Consider the following 22,365-nt stretch of genomic DNA (forward strand, 5'->3'; position numbering starts at 1 on the left):
GCTTTTTTTTTTTTTTTTTGCAATGATGAGAGTTAAGCCTGAGACCTTACTGAAATGGCACCCTCCACCTGGCGGTGAGGTGGACGTTCTGCAATTAGCGCCACCCACATCTCCAAAATTGTGGTTTCAAAAGTAGTATTTATCTTGAGCCTTTCTAGCAATTTCTTATGGTGAGAAATGTAGTTGATGTTGATGTTGACCGTTGATGTTAATAAAATCAATACTTCACTTTGTTGTAGACTTTTAAATTTTCATCTTGTTAACCCTCATGTGTTCAGATTATTTTTGGAGGAGTAGATAATGATTTCCCTTGATGAATGTATTAGCCAGGCATGGCTGATGGGTAAAAAAGCCGTTATGTTTTAGTTAATTTGAAACAAAGTATATCACCAATCTCGTCTCATTGAGATATAAACAATGATATAAATATCAAGAAAATCGGACAATAAATAAAAAAGTTGTTAAAAAAAAGCTAAAATAAACAAAAGCAATTTTAAAAATCAAATCTATTTGTAAAACAGTTCGTTTTCAACCAAATTTTCTGAAATAAAGACTGATGTTCTTTTTTCAAGCTGATTTAAGCAATGTGACTTTCAACTCCCCACAGTTAAATTTTTTACTTTTAGCCTCCTGAGAAAGGTGTCAAATGTCTTTCATAACAATAGCGTAATACATTGACAGCTAGTTTTGTCTTTGTTTTGGACGACCTATAAGAGAACTTGTTGAATACTTTGATCGCTTTGACTAACTATTCTACAAGAATAGACCATGGTGGTGGATCAAAAAGGGTAATATTTTTATTTACCAAACATTTTCTCGGTGCTAAAAAAATACAAAGTACTAATTTTGCATCAGAAAATATAACTCTGAAGTTCCTATCTCTTTACTACAATAAAATTGATAGCACGAGTGACAAAATCGGCCAACAAATAAGGGAGTATAAGCTATTCAGAATATTTTTTTATGCTTACAATAATTGTCATTAAAGTCATATTTCATCACCAAAGTCATAATTTTGGTCAGAGTTTTACCAAACAAAGTGCAATGTCAATTATTTCCACCCGCAATGGAAATAAGATCCAAATCACAATTTCAACATTGTTTATTTTTTGTCGGCAAATTGCTAAAAATCAAAGCTGAAAACAACCTGCAAAATTGACAGGCTTTCCATTTCCTTCACAGCGATTGGATTTTACTTACTGAATCCAGTCTTGACTACCCTGCCCATGAATATTTGGCTGTTGTCAGTTTTTATCGGGTTGAATCTTTAAGAGTTAAACAATGTCTCAAACTTAGCCTTTTTACCAAAGTATAATTATTTTCCTGAATTCATGGATTTTTTTTTCAATTGTTTTTTAAAAAATGAATTCAGATATATAACATACGTCATATCCTATTTTTTTCTTTCTTTCTTTTTATTTCAGGTTGGCGAAAAATTGGGTAAAATGGAGGTGGAGAAGCGGCAAGCTGTTGAGAATGAGGACTATGACAAGGCAAAAGTGAAAAAGCTACAGATGGATGAGTATCGGCTCCAAATATACAAGGATCTTAACCTGAATGAGCTTTTGGAAATAACTGGGGTAAGCTGTTTTGATACTTCCTTTTTTTTCACAATGATTTAAATATTTTAAATCTAAAACAACTCAGCAGTTTAACGGAGAGAGTTTCATTTTTGGTTTTGGGGGCAGCATGGCACAGTGGTATGATCTTTGCTTGCTATTACTTTCTTTTGTACCCAAAGGTATCAGAGGTTTGATTCCCCCTCACTGTGCTTAATGATCGTGGGCACGTTACCTCATCCAAGCTCACTTTGCAGCATTGCACCACAGCTAATGCCAGGGTTATCCCTGTTTTCCCTTGGAATGGCCTCGAGAGAAAGAGTTCCCCCTGAGGATGAATAAAGAGAATTTAATTTTTGATGTCTCTTTAATTTTATTTTACATATAATGAATATTCTAAATGAACGTTGTCCATTCAGTTTGGCATATGTGGAAGCAGAGAACTGGAATATCTATGTTGATTTATACCAATTCCATTTTTATGCGAGTTGAGTGCTATAGCAATTGCTCTGCTTTGTCTCATACATAAGTTAATATCATTATGCATTTCTGTTTCATCTGGATTCTACAGTCACGTAATCAACCACCATTGGAATATCAGCCTCTTCCACAACTGAGTCCTCCCCGACATGGTGATATTTCATCAAGATCTCCCCGTTATGAAGATATTGTTTTACCAAGAAGGTAGGGGGAAAAAAAAACGCATGTCATAAGTAGTAAACATGTTTGATATTTCAGAGCTGGTAAATTGAATGACTTTTGTATTTTTACTTCAGCTGTTTTGATCACTTTAAAATGATTGTATCAATACTTAGATAGACTTTAACTTTATTTTAAAACCAAAAAGAAAATGAAATTAATAGAATTTGTAGATGGCATTGAAATATTCTTTTGACTCTTCCTTTTTGCTTGCATAATTATTATACTATTATGATTATTGCATTAACATAGATTTTAATAATTTTAAAAAATTAAATGATCAGTAGGAAGGATCTTTTATCTAGTAGAATTCACTCACAGTATTTCTTTTATTATTACAAATTTGGTTACAAAGCATTTTTAAATTACTATCTCTTTTTGATTTGATATATATTATTTTTTATCCAGCATTTTTGCATCGATGATAAAGATTAAATGTATCTTAAAATATTCTCTCTTTTCTATGGGTGTCTGCAGCTGTATCACAAATACTTAAATTTGAGAGAAAACAAACAAAAGAAAATCAAAAGAAAACTGAATCTCACATTTTGGTTTTTATGACTTAATTGAGGCAAACAATTATCGCAATTGTGCTGTTAGAAATAGAATCTGGTAATTGATGGCCTTAGTGGCAAACCGGTCAACTCCAAGAATACATTTTTCTAATTTTTTGTCAATATTCTTCAACCATCATGTCCATACATCATGTCCATAAATATTGGGTAAAACTATAATGTTCTATTCCAATTAAATAACAAACCTCACATATGAACCACTTCAGTCTTGTATTATATCAGGGTGAAACAGAACACCAGAAGTGAATTTAACAGTTGAAAGGATTGGCATTATGTGACTCACTGTCTCAAAACAGTATTATGTTGGGAGAGCTTGGTGCTGGAAATTGACTTTAGAGCCACAAATATGAAATTTGGTTTAATTTCTACACATCATGGAGGCGAATAAATACTATTAATTAATATTATTTTTATTGTGAATTCTCTTTACACGGTCCGATTTATGATGTTGGGTCACATGTGGAATTTTATTTTTTACGCAGTTTTATGAACTGTATTAATTTTCCTCAATAAAGCTTATAGATTTGATAGATTCATACTTCAGCATCTGATTTAACTCCATGTTGTACCACTTTGTGATGGTTTGTCACATATTGTATTAACAATTACAAGCAAAGCATATTCCAAGTTTCATATCTCTTAGTATTCCAAGGAGCAGATAGAGTCTATTAAGGTTGACAGTAAAAGGAAATGAGAGACTTAGAAACAATGAAACATTCTTTCAACTTTTACAAAAAGCGATCAAGTAACAAGAACCTGAATGAAAGCAGCAAGAAGAGAATAAAAAAAGATCTTGAATATTTTTGGATGACAAACTTGCCATTTTTCTTTCACGACATTCGTTTAAGTCCATTTCCTTGTTCAGTGTTTTTTTTAATCTTAATTTTTATTTTTTTTTAAGTTTTAGAAATAATGGTTCCATTGATTTTTGTTATCTTTTCACACCAATATTATTCTACCCTATAGTTAGCTGCAAATAACCAAAGGGTTTTTCCCTAATTGCTTTATTAAAGATTAAATATCTTATTTTAACTTCTGTTGACAAATGCTTTGATAGATCAAATTGGAGTTGAATATTGATATAAAATGGTGTTTATCAATAAATCCGTCCACTAACTCGGAGATTGCTTTATGCACTAACAATGCATCTGTATATAGAAGCAAACCACCTGTAGAGGAAGAAGAGTCAGAACCATTACCAGACCCTGAAGAATCGACCCCAGCAACAAAACCCGATGAACAGAATACACCTCAATCACCAATTGATGAAAGAAGGTTACCTGCTTTGAAACCAAAGTAAGTCCTTTATCATTTGGTTTCACAGGCTATGTGTGGTTTTATTGTATCTGTGGTATGCACTATTCTGCAACATATTTCTTTATAGTGGAGGATTTGAAAGAATGTAGTCATTCACTGACACCAATAAGAATTATCATGGCTGCTAAATTCTTGGTACACTGAGCACTTTTTCTGATCACTTTTTTGTCTTATTATCATATTGATGTTTAATTGTGCAGGTGCACACAGTTTTGCATGCCGTATTTACTTTGCTAATGTTTAAAGATCACTTAATTTGTCTGTTTACTTTTCTCATCATACATTTTTTCCCTTTACTTTACTAAGTTAATAATATTATTTTAAGGGGTGAAAGGTGAATGGTAAATATATTATTTTATATCCATGATGTTTTTACATTTTGAGAGTCTGCTGTTAAGAAACGACTTGTAAATCAGCAAAACCAAAATAACAAAACAAAACAAAAAGACATAAAATCCGTTTTTGTTTATTAAATACGCATTATTGCTTTTTAGACATAGTCTTTTCATCACTGTGGATCTGAATTGATATTTAATTTGATTACATGATGAGTTTTATCACAATTAAAATGAGCAAATTTTGTTTGATTCAAACCTTCTATTTTCTCAAGGTCTTAAATTTTCAGTACAGAATTTATCTTTTTAAGAAAAGCCAGTTTAAAAGAAAATACTTAGCCATTTTAATACTCCACCCCCTTCTCCATGCAATTAGTCTGAAACAACTGTTTAATTTCATATGCTCCATACAAAATGTTTATGTCTGCAAATATTTTTAATCAGCATTTTCATGAAAGAAATCGTTTGCGCAAACGGAATTATCTTAAAATTCTTATTACTTCATGTTTGTGGAAACATCGCCCTTTAAATCAGCGAGCAATCCTTTCAGAGATTTCATTGTTTTAAAGAAAAAGGAGAGAATTATGTGAATCTATCTTAATAAACAATAAATGAGTGAATAAATAAAGCTAGTAAGCTCCACAAAGAATTAGAGTTATTTTTTTTTTCTGAAACACGTTGAAGTTTCCTGCACGATTTTTGTAAAAGCATTGCAAATTAACAGTGTCACTTCTTAGTGGAATTTTATATTATTTTTTTAACATATAATTTTTTTCGTTATGTGGACTTGTTAAAAATTGTATTTTTGCATGCATGTATGAGCTACACGTCACTTGAATTTCATTGCAGGTCACCTGATTTGTATGTAAATTGTGGTGCTATAGTGGTCTAACTAGATTGTGTCATTGGTTTATTATCCCTTGCTTTCATTTTCATTTTATGTTCTGTTTTTCTTACTTCCATTATTAACTTGAGTCAATTGATGTTTTTATTGTAATTGATACATACGATATGCCAAAAAAGCAAAAAAAAATGTGACAAACTTTTGCATAACATCAAAATAGTGAAAAGAGGAAGCTTTTATTCAACAGATTGTGAGACAAATTAAAACCAAAAAAAAAAAAAAAACCCAAAAAAACAAAACAATCAGTGCTGGAATAATTGATTGAAGCCTAACCAAAGACGACACATCGAACATTTCACTGTCCATTAGGTCTGTTAACACATTCCTCTCTCTCTGTGGTAATAACCAGACAGTATGCTGTCCCTAATCTATATAACTGTGAATATATTCTTAGCTGTTCCATTTTAAAGGGCTCGAAATTAAGTTCAGTCTTTATCACTCTGCTAATAGCTGATAGGTCACTCCTCTTTTTTGTTTGAAGGATTTATCACCTTGTGGGCAACTGGGCAAATTAGGATATTTTTCTATTTTATCAATTTTTTACCACTTCTCCTGTGTGAGCATTTTATACCCTGACTCCATTTTACAATATCTTTAAACTATAATTGTTATCCATTTGATGTTTTTGTGATCATAATGCAATCTTCGAAGAGTTTGATTTGGTCCCTCCATTATATTAGTTAAAACTTTGGTGCATTTACTTATCTTTATATATATTTTTGCATCACCATAAATATGTTTGATACTAATATTGTGTATCTTTGTGTGCAAATTTGTATGATGTATGTTTGCGTGTGTGAGTGTATGTCTATGATCGATCAGAGGGATAAAGCAATCAGAAAAATCCATAAAATTGGAAGTGTCAACTGTATAGATTAAAAGAAAATAACCCCCAAACAATTGAATTAAAAAAACAGTGAAAAAAAATCCAGCAGTAGTTCGAATCAAATAAAATCTGAAAATAGCTAGAGCCTATTCAAGAAAACTTTCCAAAAAGCAAGGTTCAATTATACCATTATATTATTATTATTATTAGTAGGACATTGTCTCTCGATACACTTTGTCTTTATGTGGACTTTTCAACAACGCTCTTGAGTGTTGTCACTATTCTTCTTCTCCTTCTTTCTATAATTCATTAAAATTTAGAAATTTAGTCCATTTGTTGTTTTTTTTTAAGCCAAAGAAAAACTTAACAAAAAGAGTATACTTTCATTATTGTTGTTTTCAGTCGGTATTTTTCAATATCATTATATTAATTTTGAGTTTGATGCCAAGTAAGTAAGTTGTTCCATAACTGGAACATATTTGGAGAAAATGATTAAAAATGTCTATTAAGATTAGGAGGGGGAATATTTAAAATTTGATATTCTAGCTGTCTGGTTTGTATTTTATTTGATTTATGTTGATTAGACAGTTCAGTCCTTTTTATGAAAAGTTGAAATTTTAGTCCTAGCGTATTCATACTTGTCAACATCTGTTTTCCTACTAATAAGTTGTTGAAATATTGACATTTCCCATTTACCATATATATTGTTAAAATTCCATCTTTTAGCATGAGAAACTATTTACTCAATGAATGTTTATTCACAATTTTGATTTAGTTTGTTAAATAGCTATACACGATAGATATTACCTACTTCTAATTGGCTGTAATATGACTTGAAATTATCGCGTTCCAGTGATTTCCTTAGATGTCTGTGATTAAACTTAAATTGTTTTGATCAGTTTTTATCTCCTAAAACCAAACTGTCTTAATAACACAGTGGTCTCCCTCAAAGAAATTGCATCTTGTATTGTAGGGGGAAATTACCTAAAGTAAAATTTAGTCTTGGAACCTGTAGGAGGGTTAACCCTCTCCTTACCAACCACAGGAAAATTGTCATATTCGTTACGATCCAACCAGCACTTTGATCATTCAGATTTCTTTTGTAAAACACACAATTTAAAGAAAAATGTTTTACTATAGCAAAAAAAAAAAAAAAAGAAAAAGTGACACTGCGTTGTAGAGTTCATTTTGCTGATCAATATTATGCATAGAATGTATTTGTTGCTTTTCTGTTTGAGTAAGAAAAAACTATTTTTGTGTTTGGTGGATGTGAAATTTTGGGGAAAATTCTGAAAATGGCTGGTAATGGTAAGGAAAGGAAGGGTTAAGTGAAATTATCATCGGGGATTTAGACGTGATAAAATGTGGTCCTCTTGGTTGTGCAGTGTTGCAGTCTGGTGGTATAGCACTTACCTTCAGACCTGAAGGTCCCTGGTCAGAGTCCCAAGTCCAAGTGCAAAGTTGAGTCCTTGGAAAAGACTCTTTACATGCACTTGTTTACGGTATTCAGGTATGAAATGAGTACCCTATCAGTATTCGAGTTGTCCATGTGGAAAAAACTGTAATAGCACCTTACAGGCAGGATGTCTTGTCCTGCATGTTTTTAAAAAATTGAGCATTTATATAGCGCAAAGCACTTAACAAGGGATCCCTAGCCAACAGCAACACTTAACCCTTAGATGGAACATGATGCCTGTTAGGCGATATTACAATGTTAACTGTTGCATTGTTTTATATAGCGCTTTAATTACATTTAATTAGAAGCTCAAATTTTTAAAAAATAATTATTCGTTACCCTTTGAGAAATATTTTTCTTCAACATGGAAATGAGAAATACAACCTCTTTCATAGTGGATGTTAACTGTTGCTGTTGTTTTATATAGCGCTTTGAATACATTTAATTAGAAGCTCAAATTAAAAAAAAAAAGTTATTCGTTACCCTTCGAGAAATATTTTTCTTCAACATGGAAATGAAAAATACAACCTCTTTCATAGTGGATGTGTATTCTGAAGAAAAAATATATAAATAAAAATGTTTATTTCACATTCAAGGAATTCATTTTTAAAAATCTGCTTTTTAATAGGAAAATTAATTAACACACATTAAAACTTTGAATTGATACTGGGATATCAATTAAGAAGAATGTATTGTGAATTATAATGCACTTTTAGACATTTGTATTTCTTATCTTTTTTCTTTCCTTACAGAAAACATATATTTGGAAAGACATATGTTTTGAATATTTTATTTTAATGCCCGACTTGACTGTTGTGTCTTTGTACTTCTTTACTTTGATTTGCAGTGTTAACCTGTTTTCAATTTTCTTCATCGCGTTCACAGCTTTTAAAAAAAAATCTTTTGAAGTGTTTTTATATGAATACAGGTAATATGAATGATATGTATTTCATTTGATAATGTTTGGTATTTACTATTCATATTTCGCCAAAGTGAAATTTAAAACTGAAAGCTTTTTTATCATTCTTTACTTTTGTTATCTGCTTTACTTGATAAATCTCGTTATAAGACATATTGAATTGATATTTTATATCACTAGCTTCCTCTTAAATTTAACTTTGAAATACTGTTTCCTTTACTCCATGATCATATAAAATTATCTAATAAGATCATTTTGCAATATCAATTATTCTCCATCTTTGGAATTGGACAGTTTTTCGAGTAAAACAATATGCTGAAAATTAGGTTCGTATAAACATGATAATAATTGCAAATTTAGAAAGTGATTGAATTGAATTATTTTTTATCTGAAGAAATTTATTTGGAGAAAGTATTTTTCAAATCAAACTATGTAAGTATTTTATGTTTCACTGTTTACTTTTTACAGAACCTTGATAGAAGAAGAGGCTTTTCCTCCTGAGCAGGAACCATCTGGTGAGTGATGGGTTGTCTGAAATATTCAAAATTTTACACAGTTGACCAGGACCTTTTGTGACTATTTAACTTTGACTCACTGCTATATGTGAACTTTGAACCTTCAAAGTAATGAATTGATTTAATCATGGGCAACAAGTTTAAATAAATAGTCGGCTTCATCTCTCCTCTAATCCCACCAAACGCATTTAAAAAATAGAGATGTGAAATGTAACATTTTACAAGGATTAAATGCTCAGTCTATTCAACCGCCTGCATTTTTTTTGGTCTCGTTTATAAACAGGGTCATTTACACTATAAATCACATGGACCCTATTAACCGGACCACTAGAAAGTTCCTTTCTTGATTCTCTCTTGTTACCATTAAAAAAGAAAAAAAAACAGTTATAGGCAAAATAATCACATCAGTTTTCTGTAATAGATAACAGACATGTTATGATCATCTGTGTCACCATGACTGCTATTCCAAAACTTTTGAATATTTTTTTCAGCATTGTTTCCGTAAATATACGAAAATAAAGAATAACAATTACCATATAATTATTTGGATTGAGGAGGGTAGGGGTAGAAGGGTAATGAAAGGACCTGAGCCATGGAATGTTTGCCATTTATACATTTTTTAATCAAAGTGAAATTATATCCAATTGGTTGTTGTTACAACATATCTCTTTTAAAGAATTGGAGTTAATGATTAATTATGCTGAATTTCAATGCACTCTCTTAAAAAATTTGTTTAACTTTATTTTACAGAGCCAGAGCCAATGACGGAAGTTGATTTGAGGGAAGCCTCTACTGCTATTGATATCTTTGGTTTGTCGCTGGTAAGTTGTAAGTAAGGTATACAAGGTTCAAAAGTATTAGATGTGATGCATAGGTTCATAAAAAAACAACACATTTCCACTATCTGCAACATTTTTTTTTGAAAATGTGTATTCCTTTGTTATACATTATCAATTTTAATCTTTATGTCATTTATATACAATTTGTTTATGTCTAAAAATTGCACTGATTAAAAAATTTTAAAATCCTCAAATAAAAAAAAATGGGATTTTTTCTGGTTGTACTTCTAGATTAAAGCAGACCCTAATGATGAATTGTGTGCACTTAATTGCTGCAATTACAGTTAATTAGTGCATTGCAAACTTTTCAACCTTATATTATTATCAGATAGATCAAACATAATGCAACAAATTTTGAAATACAATTTATATAGATATATATATATTTGTGTGTGTGTGTGTGTGTGTGTGTGTGTGTGTGTGTGTAGACAGTAAATTAGACGGGCCTGCTGGAAACAAAAGTGAAAAATTGCTTGATAGCGAAGGAATCGAGTTGTAACCATGCTGGACTGAATTCTATTTTTATAATCATTAATCAGGTCTCTAAAGCCTACTCTAAGACTTGGTCTTACAGAGAGGATGCTCTCACATCTGTCTACAAACAAATGCAGGAGATGCCAGTGGGAAACAAAGATGAAGCCAAATCAGTTTTACGTGCAGCCATTTTCTTGGTGAAACGTGGAATTGATGACAAAGTTTATGCTGTAAGTACTGTTTTATTGTCATCTCTCTCATGTAAAGATTCTATTGAAAATGTATGCATTTGAAGCTAATGGATACCGATTGTAGTGCTTAGGAGATTGTTTTATTGAAGACATGTGTATCTGATAGGAGTCCTGAAGTTCAATCGGTAGAGCATCAAATACCAGAGTAAGTTGCACTAAAGTTGTTTTTTTTAACCTCTCTTCAGCTAGCAGGAATTGCGTAGTTGGCCTGTTAGATCTGGTGGAAAGAACACTATTAAATCCCATTTAAAGAGTAACAAAAAATTATTACTGTCAGTTTAGCATGATAAACCTGTTAGATCTGGTGGAAAGAACACTATTAAATCCCATTTAAAGAGTAACAAAAAATTATTACTGTCAGTTTAGCATGATAAACAGGCTCTATAGGCCATTTGGCTCTAAAGGCTAACTTTGATTACCATATGTGTATCTGATGAAATGGTTTAGTTAATATATAAGCAGAAAAGAACTGATAAGCTTTTTATCCTACAAATGGCATTCAAGAATTTTCAATCGTAGAAAGTTTTTTTTTTTTTTAAGGTTTCATATTTCTAAAATACATAGCATTGAAAGAACGTGGCTGCACTGAATATAAGATTTGAGTATTAATTCACCTTTTTACGTCTTTTGTTTTTGAAAAAATATATTTCAGGTTTTCAAAGCCTCTTTGAGTTTACTACGGATGATTCTCACAGATTTTGTTTCAAAACACAAGTATGTTCAACTCCATTATTCTTAAGCTTTGGTTTGATTTTTTTTTTCTTTTCATATCGTATGTCCAGCCATAACATGGAGTGTATTGGTTGCCATCAATTTTGGGAGCAATGAGAATATTTAGGCTGCACTGTTTTGAAGTGTAACTCATGTATGCAAATTTTTATGACTGAAATGTGATCGAACGTGATTTTTAACACTTTCTTATACTGACTATTTTTTCCTTACGGACTGGCAGTAACCCGGATCTGGTATGAAAGACAACAGTGAGCAAAAACACTAACTTTATTAAATTACACCCGATCAGGTTCATATTTTATGAATTAACCTGTTGGACAAAGGCTATTATAGCTGACATGTACTCTTCAACAACCATTGTAACAATAAAAGTCTCAATAGAAATTTAAAGGAAAATAAAAATGTTACGTATGCATATTTAAAAGCTATTTATGCTTTCGAAACAAAGCTTATTGAAATGTCATTCTACTGAATTGCATAATGTATTTGATTTTTAGATAAGAGGTATAAAGTATTTTCAAGTTTAACTACCCCAATTAACTACAAGTTCTATTCTGAAAAAAATTTGCTAAGCAGATGCTTATATTTTATTCGGTAGCAAAATGCGCAAAACATTTTTATTATGCAGAAGCTTAAAACATGTTATTATAGTTTTCTACTATTATGATTAAGGGCTTTGAAATAACATCTTAGTATCCTTCATATCCATTTCCCTTTCCCACATCACTTTTGTTTGTACATTCCATACAAAAATACCTTGTTAGGGTGCTGGAAATTGTGCTTTACATGTCCACTTTGCAGTAGCCATTATTTTCTTTGTTTTTATTCATTTTCTTTTATACTCACAAGAGAGGAGCAGAAGCTATTTTGCAAATTGTTATGGGTACAGTCTGTGCGTTTGATAGCGATAAAATGTTAAGACTTTTAACCTATTTAAATGTAGAGGTCAAATCTATTGTATTGTCACGATTGATTGATTGCTTTTTCTTTTCATTAGATTGGCCAAGGCAGATATATCAACAGCTGTAGAACGGAGCATTTCAAATCTTTTGCACAAAGCTGGAGATACAGCTGTTAGAAACAGGGATGATGCCAAGAATTTTGTATTGGAAATGGCCAACTTTCCAGAAGTTAAGGTTTGTTTGATAGATAAGCGGTAGCAAGAAAAAAATTCAAGTCTTTTTCATGACCAATGTTAAAATTCTAATTTTTAATAACCCGACAATGTAAAGTAATTTTGTTCATATTCTAAATAGCTTAAATGTTGATGTCATTCTTACATTTGAACGATTCTCTTCCATCACACAGAATAGATAGCTTAGTTTGAATGCAGACAAGACAACTCTTGAATCGGAAAGTTTGGCACTATTGTCAAAACCTGTTTTGTGTCTTCTGATATCAGTTCCAGATCATATATATTTCTGAAAAGTATTTTAACTCATCCATGATTTTAAAAAAAATACAATTCCATACTGCTTGCATGACTACAAAACATAGAAAATCATTTGTTTACGCTAGTTTAAAAGATTTAGATATCTTTAACAATGAAGACATTTTTTCTTCATTATCTCTACCAGCCTACCCATGCAGTACCTCATGAGTGTGTGAAACCCTTTAAACTAAATCTGGGACCAAGGCATGCCCAGAGTAGATGTGAGGTGGTGGAGTCTCTCTATGCCAAGTTTGGACTAAAGAAGTTTGTGATTTTAGATCATTTTTTATATTTTCAGGGGTTTTTGTTGTTGTTGTTGTTTTCTTATGAGTTTCCTCTTCATTTTTTCCCCCAATCATTTTACTCCTTAATTACTCTTGAATATGGAGCAAAATTCAGGGATAAAAAGTAGATTGAGAGGGTTAAAAGATCATTCAAACATAACCTGTCTTATTTAGGGGATTAAATTGTCTTTCAGGTCAGGTTGTTTTATATCATCTAACCTTTGTCATGAGAATATTATAAAATGTCAAGGTTATCATTTTCTCCCAAAATGATTTTCCCAGAATTATATTTTTTTTTTACACTGAAGTCCTAAATCTAAAGCATTGTCATCCAGAACATATTTTAAAGATGGGTATAGCACTACGTGTATCCATATTATTCAATGCCATAACCGTTTTATAAAGAGATAAATTTTTTATGATTTATATTTTTTCTTTAAATTCAAGTGGCCTTACAATGGACAATGTGATGAACTTCAATGTGCAGGCTTTGCAGCATAATGCAGGCGAGGTCAGGGATGTTACTGAGAGGCTTATCAAACAAATGTACAAGGATCACGGGGCCCCAGTCAAGGACTATCTCCCACCAGGTTGAGTAATTTTTTTCCATTTAGTTATATTCTTGATTACCCGAGTAGATAGAATGGAACTTTTGGAAAAGACATTCAGACAGATAATAGTGGAATAAGTTTAAGATTTACAAAAGAGCTTGTGGTGGATATTTGGTCAATTTATAATGATTTATCTATCTTCAATACATTTTTTTTGTTTTCATATTTTTATCCCCTTATATTCTCAGATGATGAAAAGAATCGTAAAAATACATTGTGGAGACAGTTGTTTGAATATTTTGACAAGGTTGATGGCAAACCAAGCAAGGCTGATTTGAAAGTGAGGCAGACACTAACTTAACTTGACTAAATTCATTTTTCCAGTAAATTTCGCAAATACAATCTTATAAATGTATTTACTTTTTGCAAGATATTTGTCTCAATAAAATTATATAGACTATTTCTTGCAATAAGCAGTTACTCTAAATTTTGAAATGATCAATCTATTGTAAGTTGTAATGTGCAAATTTACATACATTAGAATAGTTTTATTAGGGTTCCATTTCTTTTGTTAATTTTATTATCTTTCCTTTTAAAAAAAAACAATTTGCCACCAGAAAAAGAAAGCTGAAGACGAGAGCAAGAAGCAGGCAGAAATCGATGCATTACAGAAGCAATTGCAACAACTTAGGGATATGAATGCTGGAAAAGCTGTAAGTTAACATTACAGTAACTCGTTATCTCGAATTGTTCCTTGATACTACACTGAGTTTACCTTTTTGCACATCTCATGCTCAATTATAAATTATTTATGAAGATCTTGTTTATATTTTATCCCATTAGATAGAGTCCTCTTGGAGCAGTATTTAAATGTTTGGAGATGCTTATGATTTCTTTCCTGATTACATATTAATCTTGTCTCTTAATTCTAAAAAAGTTTGGGCGCAAGTACAGGTCCATGTTAAAATTCTGGAAATATATGTATGAGATAGTGCCAGACTAAGTGAAAAAAAAAATTTACAGCAAAACATGCATTCTCTTTTTGAAGAATTTAAACATTTGGTCATTTTCTGTAACTTCTACTTCTAGTCCAATGGTAGCATGCCTAACTGGTAATCATGTGGTCTGTGTTACGATTCCCAGTTAAGAGAGGTTCATTTTTTCAAGTGATTTTTTTTCTTGTAATTTTCTTTCTGCTTTGTTCGGATAACACTGTCTCATGGTTTCAAGTTTGTATCTCTGACTTATAAAGTTCAATCCACTTATTGTCAAAATATAATCTGCTCTCATTGTAGGAAACACAGTATTTGAATAATATTGAAAAAGATAATTCAGATTTTTAAAAGTAAACCATTAAATACTCTCACTTTCAATTTTATGTTGATGTGCATTGAACTTTTAAATAGTGATACGTTTGTTTTTGTTTTCGTTTTTTTTCCCCTTTTGTTAATGCACGTTTTAACCTTCACACATCACGGTGAATGTCACTAATCAATCCTTTTAATCAACTTGGATCTGATCAATGCTAGTGGTAACTTGCCTGTCATTGTCAGGGATTAACCTAGAATAACAATAACATCAGGCCACCATTATTGTATTGTTTTTTTTATTTTTTTATTTTTTTAAATTTTTTTTTTGGGGGGGGGGGGGGGGGGGCGTTGACATACTCCAGCAAAGTTGATTTCTTGTTGCAACAGATATATTTTTAGTCTTTTGAACATGTGGAGAAATTTTGCAAATAAAAAAAGGGCTTATTATGCACAGGCACTTATTTATTTCAATTATTGAATTGTCATAATAACACTCAACAGAATAAGATCAAAGGTGGAGGAATATCTGTCTTTGACACAGAGCGGATTCAGAAAAGATAGGAGTACCAGTGACATTGTATGAGCTCATAGATGGTTGAAAGCCAGAACTGAAAAATACAAAGAAGAGTTCACTATATTGAGCATTGGCATGAGCTCTGCCTTTGATACAATCTGCAGAACGAAACTTTTGAAGGTACTAAACAGGATGTATATGACAGATGCAGAGTGCAACCAGTCAGTACGCGGATAAAGAAACAAAGATAGAAACTTTTCGGACACATGCTCAGACGAGATGAAAATATTCCAGCTCAAACCTCAATGGATGATTACTTCAAGCAAGGAGTCAAATACAGAGGGCATACACCAACTTCACTTCCAACAACATCGAATCAAGGTCTAAAAAAATATCAAAATATATTTAGAAACCACAACTGAAGAACTGATTTCAACAACACAAGGAAACATCCAATTGCCTCAGCACCTTAACACACATGATGACATTTAAAAGCTAAGAACACTTGCACTGGACAGGGGCGTTGGCATACTCCAGCAAAGTTGATTTCTTGTTGCAACAGATATATTTTTAGTCTTTTGAACATGTGGAGAAATTTTGCAAATAAAAAAAGGGCTTATTATGCACAGGCACTTATTTATTTCAATTATTGAATTGTCATAATAACACTCAACAGAATAAGATCAAAGGTGGAGGAATATCTGTCTTTGACACAGAGCGGATTCAGAAAAGATAGGAGTACCAGTGACATTGTATGAGCTCATAGATGGTTGAAAGCCAGAACTGAAAAATACAAAGAAGAGTTCTATATATTGAGCATTGGCATGAGCTCTGCCTTTGATACAATCTGCAGAACGAAGCTTTTGAAGGTACTAAACAGGATGTATATGACAGATGCAGAGTGCAACCAGTCAGTACGCGGATAAAGAAACAAAGATAGAAACTGTTCGGACACATACTCAGACGAGATGAAAATATTCCAGCTCAAACCTCAATGGATGATTACTTCAAGCAAGGAGTCAAATACAGAGGGCATACAAAAATGTTATGACCTGAAATTGCTAGATCCGTACCAATTTGCATACCAGCAACATCTCAGTGTTGAAGACGCACTATTAACCGCCACAAATTTGATCTCGAAACACCTTGACCAAACACCCTCGAATTACGCCAGAATCCTGTTTGTCGACTTTTCGTCAGCTTTTAATGCCATGAACACAGATATTTTGCTTCAAAAGTTGTGCAGCATGGATATTCCAAACTACCTTATTAAATGGTATAAAGAGTTTCTGACCCATAGACCGCAATGTGTAAAATTGGGTGAACATATCTCCAACAAAAGAACGTTGTCGAACGGATGTCCCCAAGGCTGTGTGAGTTCCCCAATCCTGTACATCTTATACACCAACGACTGCAGACCATCCTTTGAAAATTGTTTTATAGTGAAATATGCAGATGATACTGCTATTCTTGGCTTATTAAAAGATAAAGTTACCGAAAAGAATTATTTCAAACAAATAAATATATTCACCGATTGGTGTAAACAAAATCAGCTTGAATTAAATGTTGAAAAAACGAAAGAACAGGTGTTTGGTGTAAAAAATAAAAACGACTTAAAGTGTGTGGCGATCGGTAAAGATGATGTTGAGATAGTTGACTATTTAAATATTTAGGAATAACCATTGATAGTTCCCTCAATTTCTCTCAACATATTAATATAATATCTAAGAAAGTTGCCAAAGATTATACATCCTAAGGAAATTGAGAACATTTCAAGTAAGGAAGAAAACTATGTTAAGAGTTTATGACTCACTGATTAAAAGTGTAATTGCGTTTGGCTGCACCATATGGTTTGGAGATGCCGACTTAAAGATAAATCAAAAATTTCAAAATCTATCAAGAGGCATCAAAAATAATAACATCCTCTTGATGGAGTAGAAAGAATTCATGAAACAATAGAAAGGAAAGCATTCTCATTACAAAATAAAAACAATATTTAATACCATGAATTTAGTCTTTTACCATCTGGGAGAAGTTTGTCAGATAAATGTAGAACTAAAAGTATAATCAACGTTCGATTCCATCAGCAATAAAAATTTTGAATATTCATATGGTACAGAAAAACCAAGGATTGATTCGTTGACTGATTAACTGATTAATTTATTTAATGTAGATTAACTGACCAATGATAATGATGAATATTTTTGGTGTCGATTGCCACAATCGTAACAAATTTGAAAACGAAATGAATATGTTTATGTTGTGTATATCGCCACAGTGTGAAAAGAAAAGAAAGAAAGAGAGGAGAGAGGAGAGAAGAAGAGAAGAGAGAGAGAGAGAGAGAGAGAGAGAGAGAGAGAGAGAGAGAAGAGAGAGAGAGAGAAAATAGAGAGAGAAATAGTAGGATGAAATATCTGTTCAATCTTAGTTATCGTTTAACATTATAACAAGTGTAACTAAATGACAAATTGCCATATTTATGGACAATAAAGATCTATTATTATTATTATTATTATTATTATTATACACCAACTTCACTTCCAACAACATCGAATCAAGGTCTAAAAAAATATCAAAATATATTTAGAAACCACAACTGAAGAACTGATTTCAACAACACAAGGAAACATCCAATTGCCTCAGCACCTTAACACACATGATGACATTTAAAAGCTAAGAACACTTGCACTGGACAGAGATTTATGGAAATAAATTACTAACTGGATATTAGAAACAGACTGACACATTCGAAGTAACACACACATTCACGCCAAGTGTCCATAGAGATAGCGCAGCCATATTCATTCATTCATTCATTGTATTATCGTAGAAATTAGGATAGATCAAGACAACTCTTTTGAGCTTTATGTGATCAAAATCGATTCAGTAATTAAGTCTGTCGGTGCATGCAGATGGACACGGCAACCCTTCTCTGCTGTAGAAAACAATAAAAACGTGAGTTGGAATTAGATGTGGACCAATCACAAAATTAAAAGGCTTACTACACACAGACAGGCATTTATTTGTTTGAATGATTACACTACCATGGAAGCTTAGTTAAACTGAGACTAATATTTTGAGCCATCAATAGTCAAAATTGATCTAGAAATAAAGTCTATATGTGTGCATAAAATAAGGTCAATTATTTTTTAAATAATATAAATACGGGTTTTAAAATAATTCTTGTATGATGATTGGGCAATTGGATCTAATTCTACCAGATTTTCAGAGTGGTGGGCATTAAGTATTAATTGAATTTATCTGTTTCTGGATTGAATGTGTTTTACCCTCAATTCTCTGTTATCACAAACATAGAGCATTATGATTAGGTGTACTCATTAGCAAACATTATTTACCAAATCAAATTGTTTCTTAGAAGTGAACATGATTCACACATTTGACAATTTCTTAAAGTAAAGACATTGGTTAAATCTATTCTCAGCAAGTATATACTCAAGTTTTGTTTTGGTCATATATTCCAAGAACAAAAAGAGAAGCGAGTTTCAATCTTATTTCCACTGTTACCTTTTTGTCATGTCAAACGCACTGAACTACAAAACAGACACATATTACTAACTTCACCATTGAATTTTGTCTCACATGACAGCCTGTCAATCAAGCACTGTTGAAAAATGAGCCCAAGAAGGCTCCTGCACCAGCTAAGGTAAAATTGAATCTCTTTGAGGCTCTTTTTTTTTAACAAGTTCTTTGTCATATTTTGTTTCAAATTTGTATTTGATCATGCTCTTAAAGAATATGATTTAAATTGGGTTTAAAAAAAAAAAATTGTTAAGCAGTCATGGGGATCCCCATAGCTCAGTTGTAGAGCACTTACAGTACTTCATTCACAAAGGGACCGGTGTCAATTCTGGGTGTAGTCAAGATTTTCTTCTCATTCCCCTACCAACTATCTACACAGCAGTAATTGGGTAGCTTGGCCTATCAGATCTGGTTGAAAGTAATTTATGATAAGCATCCAATTTAAAGGATAGCAAGCAGCTTCTGTCTATTTAATGCTACAACTTGCGGGATAAATTCTGGCTCCATGGGCCTTATGGTTCTGAAAGACTGCTTTTATACAAGCTATCATATTCACTTTTTTGTTTCAAATCTTTTAAAACAGAAGGGTTTCTTGACTGTGAAATCTGTTTTTTTTTCTTTGGAATATGTAGGCAGGAGGTGGAACAAAGAAGGCAGATGCCAAACCCAAAGGCAAGGGAAAGGCAGCTGGAAACAAGGATGATGATGATGTTTCCATGTTTACTGTTGATAAGTATGTTTCATATATATTTTTATATATTTCCTCATATTTCTTTCTTGATCAAGATCAAGTCCCCTTTCTTCTTCGTCTTGTTCCTCACCACCATCACCTCTTCCTTTGTCATTTGCCTTCTTCCATACATATCTATTTTGTTCTGTCTATAGATCATATTCGAGGGCCACTTTGTAGCTTAAAAACATTTGTAGGGGAAAAAGCTCAGTATACTAAGTTATCATTATCATCCTCATCATGATCATCATCAACACAATCACCATTCTATTATTATTATTATAAGTATAGTAATTAGTCGTGATATCTTAATGTTTTGGGTTTTTAATTTCCATTATCATGTTGTATTGGTTTTTAATAATCATTTGATTTTCTTTCTTCTACAACTTATGTGGCCATCAGATACATTTTAATGAATTGGCGAATTCTTTTAAATAAATTTAAAATTTAAAAAGGTTCATTATATTAATTAAAAAATTTTAGACTTTATTTTATCTATTAAGCTTTATTATCTACGCCTGTTTGTTTAGCCTTTTGAAATTTAGATTGCAGCCAGAGGAAACTGTGCCCATTTATAGTATAACATCATACAAATGTTTTTCTATTTTCCATTGTTCCAGTATTTGCATTTTCTGTGGCGAAAAGAATGAAAGTTTTACTGAACAAGGTTTGGATGTCCATTACTGGAAGAGCTGTCCAATGTTAAAGCGGTGCACCAATTGCAAACAGGTGATTTATATTTGATGTCATAACAAAACCAATATATTTTTGTTTTAATCTTTGGGCTGAAGACCATAGAAGTATTATGCAAAAATGAAAACAACAGCTTGAGGAACGTTTCAGTCTCAAACCCTTCTCAGTTTTAAACAATAATAATGTATGGAAAGTTTGGAGAGAGCAGAGCATATGATTTATAAATTACATTCTCCAACAATATTGTCAACTGTGGAATCCAATTGATCCTGTGGCTCTTAGTTAATTGCCTTTCAAAAATCATTGACTTTAATTTATGGAGTTCTTATGTTAGCGTTAAAAAATTGTATTCAAATGTGAAAATAAATCATGTATGTGTATGAGATTACTTATGAATGGGTGTTAATCGTTTTGAGCTAAATTTCATAAAGATAATGCGCTATGTAAATTATATATATTATCACTATTATCTCCTATGAAACGATCGCAATTCTTCATTTGGCTTCAACAGCCAGGGGAATGATATTAACCCTTGGTGTGGTAGAGGTCTCTCTGACCCCTCAATGTACCCAGCAGTTCTTGGGTTTACATGATTTGTCAGTCCTGGCAGAAAGTACTTTGTGGTAGAAGAGCATCTTGTCTAAAAGTTCAAGCAATTGATATTGTCTGAGTAATGCTAAGAAACAGCTTAAATCCAGTCCTTTGGCCTTTTATCTCTGAAGTACTACTTTTTTATTTTTCTGGTAAAATGAGAGATAAAAAACCTTTGCATCTATATAGCACAATGTCCATTAAATATGCTCAAAGTGCTTTACAACGGGTCCTTAGCTAACACCAACACATAATGTGTAGGAAGAGACATAACGCCTGTTAGGTGATAGAACTGAAAGCACAAGAAAGTCATGTGACATAAAATATCAAAGTCATGGTGTCCGATGTTGCAAGAAAGGAATTGAATCCTTGGTCATTCAAAAATCTGCCAGCCAACCCTTACTCAAATAGTTTTAAGCACACCAATATAGGTAACTGAAAATCAAATTGGCAAATGATACAATTAAACCTCATGGTTGCAACAGATACAGTTTTGATGACATAATATTATGCCAGTTTAGTTATAAGTTCATGGGACAAATTTGAAAGGGTATGTTTCTTTTTGATAGTGTGTGTTTCTTGTCTATGTCTCCTTTGTGAAAATCACAACTTTTTAGATTTTTTTTTGTTTACATTCTCTAATTAGGTTGTTGAAATCGCCACCTACACAGACCATTTATTGACGGAGTGTGAGGCCAAATCCAATTTCAGCAAATGTCCACGGTGCACAGAAGCCATTCCAAAACCAGAATTTGATCAACACGTAGCTGAGAAAACCTGTAACCGTGAGTAATTCTTTGATGAGGTCAAAAAAAAACCCCAAACATTTATATTCATTATCATCACCTTTATTATTATCTCCTGTGGGGCATTTGTGTTGCAATTGATGTTAAGTAGAATAAATTGTTCTGTCGAGCCATTTTTAAAAAAATTGTTAAACCAACCCCACCCCACCCCCAAAAGAAAGGGACTGGCATAGATTAAATTGAAATGGGATTCTGCAGAAATATTGAAATTGATATTATCTAAACAAATTTATTACTGTTATTGATTTGCTGCATTTGCATTTTGCATTCCATGCCAACAGCTGCCAAGTCAGGGACTAATCATTGCCCACTATGCCATGAAAACATTCCATCAGGAGAGGATGGATGGAAAGACCACTTAATGGGGCGGACAGGCTGTAAGCAAAACCCAAGAAGACTTTTGGCTCTGAATAAACCTGCTGGTGGAGCTGGTAAGATTTAAATCTAAATTATTTAGTTTGGCTCGATACTGGTTAAGATGTCACATGTGACCTATCGTCTCAAGACAGTATT

At 32.3% G+C, this 22,365-nt stretch overlaps 1 protein-coding gene across 3 annotated transcripts in view; it reads left to right on the forward strand.

The window, feature by feature from the left end:
* The window catches only part of LOC144971213 (centrosomal protein of 104 kDa-like), a 38,926-nt gene that overhangs the window by 11,578 nt on the left and 4,983 nt on the right, over positions 1-22,365 (forward strand). For 2 of the 3 annotated variants that reach the window (XM_078911719.1, XM_078911720.1), the window contains exons 10-26: positions 1,425-1,580; positions 2,131-2,243; positions 3,992-4,129; positions 9,059-9,105; positions 9,856-9,926; positions 10,484-10,648; positions 11,322-11,383; positions 12,399-12,537; positions 12,979-13,097; positions 13,565-13,707; positions 13,917-14,008; positions 14,286-14,381; positions 19,100-19,156; positions 19,665-19,765; positions 20,383-20,491; positions 21,693-21,831; positions 22,134-22,283. In XM_078911719.1, the coding sequence (XP_078767845.1) occupies positions 1,425-1,580; positions 2,131-2,243; positions 3,992-4,129; positions 9,059-9,105; positions 9,856-9,926; positions 10,484-10,648; positions 11,322-11,383; positions 12,399-12,537; positions 12,979-13,097; positions 13,565-13,707; positions 13,917-14,008; positions 14,286-14,381; positions 19,100-19,156; positions 19,665-19,765; positions 20,383-20,491; positions 21,693-21,831; positions 22,134-22,283 (1,897 nt within the window). The remainder of the gene's footprint in view (positions 1-1,424; positions 1,581-2,130; positions 2,244-3,991; positions 4,130-9,058; positions 9,106-9,855; positions 9,927-10,483; positions 10,649-11,321; positions 11,384-12,398; positions 12,538-12,978; positions 13,098-13,564; positions 13,708-13,916; positions 14,009-14,285; positions 14,382-19,099; positions 19,157-19,664; positions 19,766-20,382; positions 20,492-21,692; positions 21,832-22,133; positions 22,284-22,365) is intronic. The other variant, XM_078911721.1, reaches the window with a different exon arrangement.

The sequence above is a fragment of the Berghia stephanieae genome, chromosome 4 (assembly GCF_034508935.2).
Source record: "Berghia stephanieae isolate SIO BIC M18660-M18661 chromosome 4, UCSD_Bste_1.3, whole genome shotgun sequence".
Taxonomy (NCBI): Eukaryota; Metazoa; Mollusca; class Gastropoda; order Nudibranchia; family Aeolidiidae; genus Berghia; species Berghia stephanieae.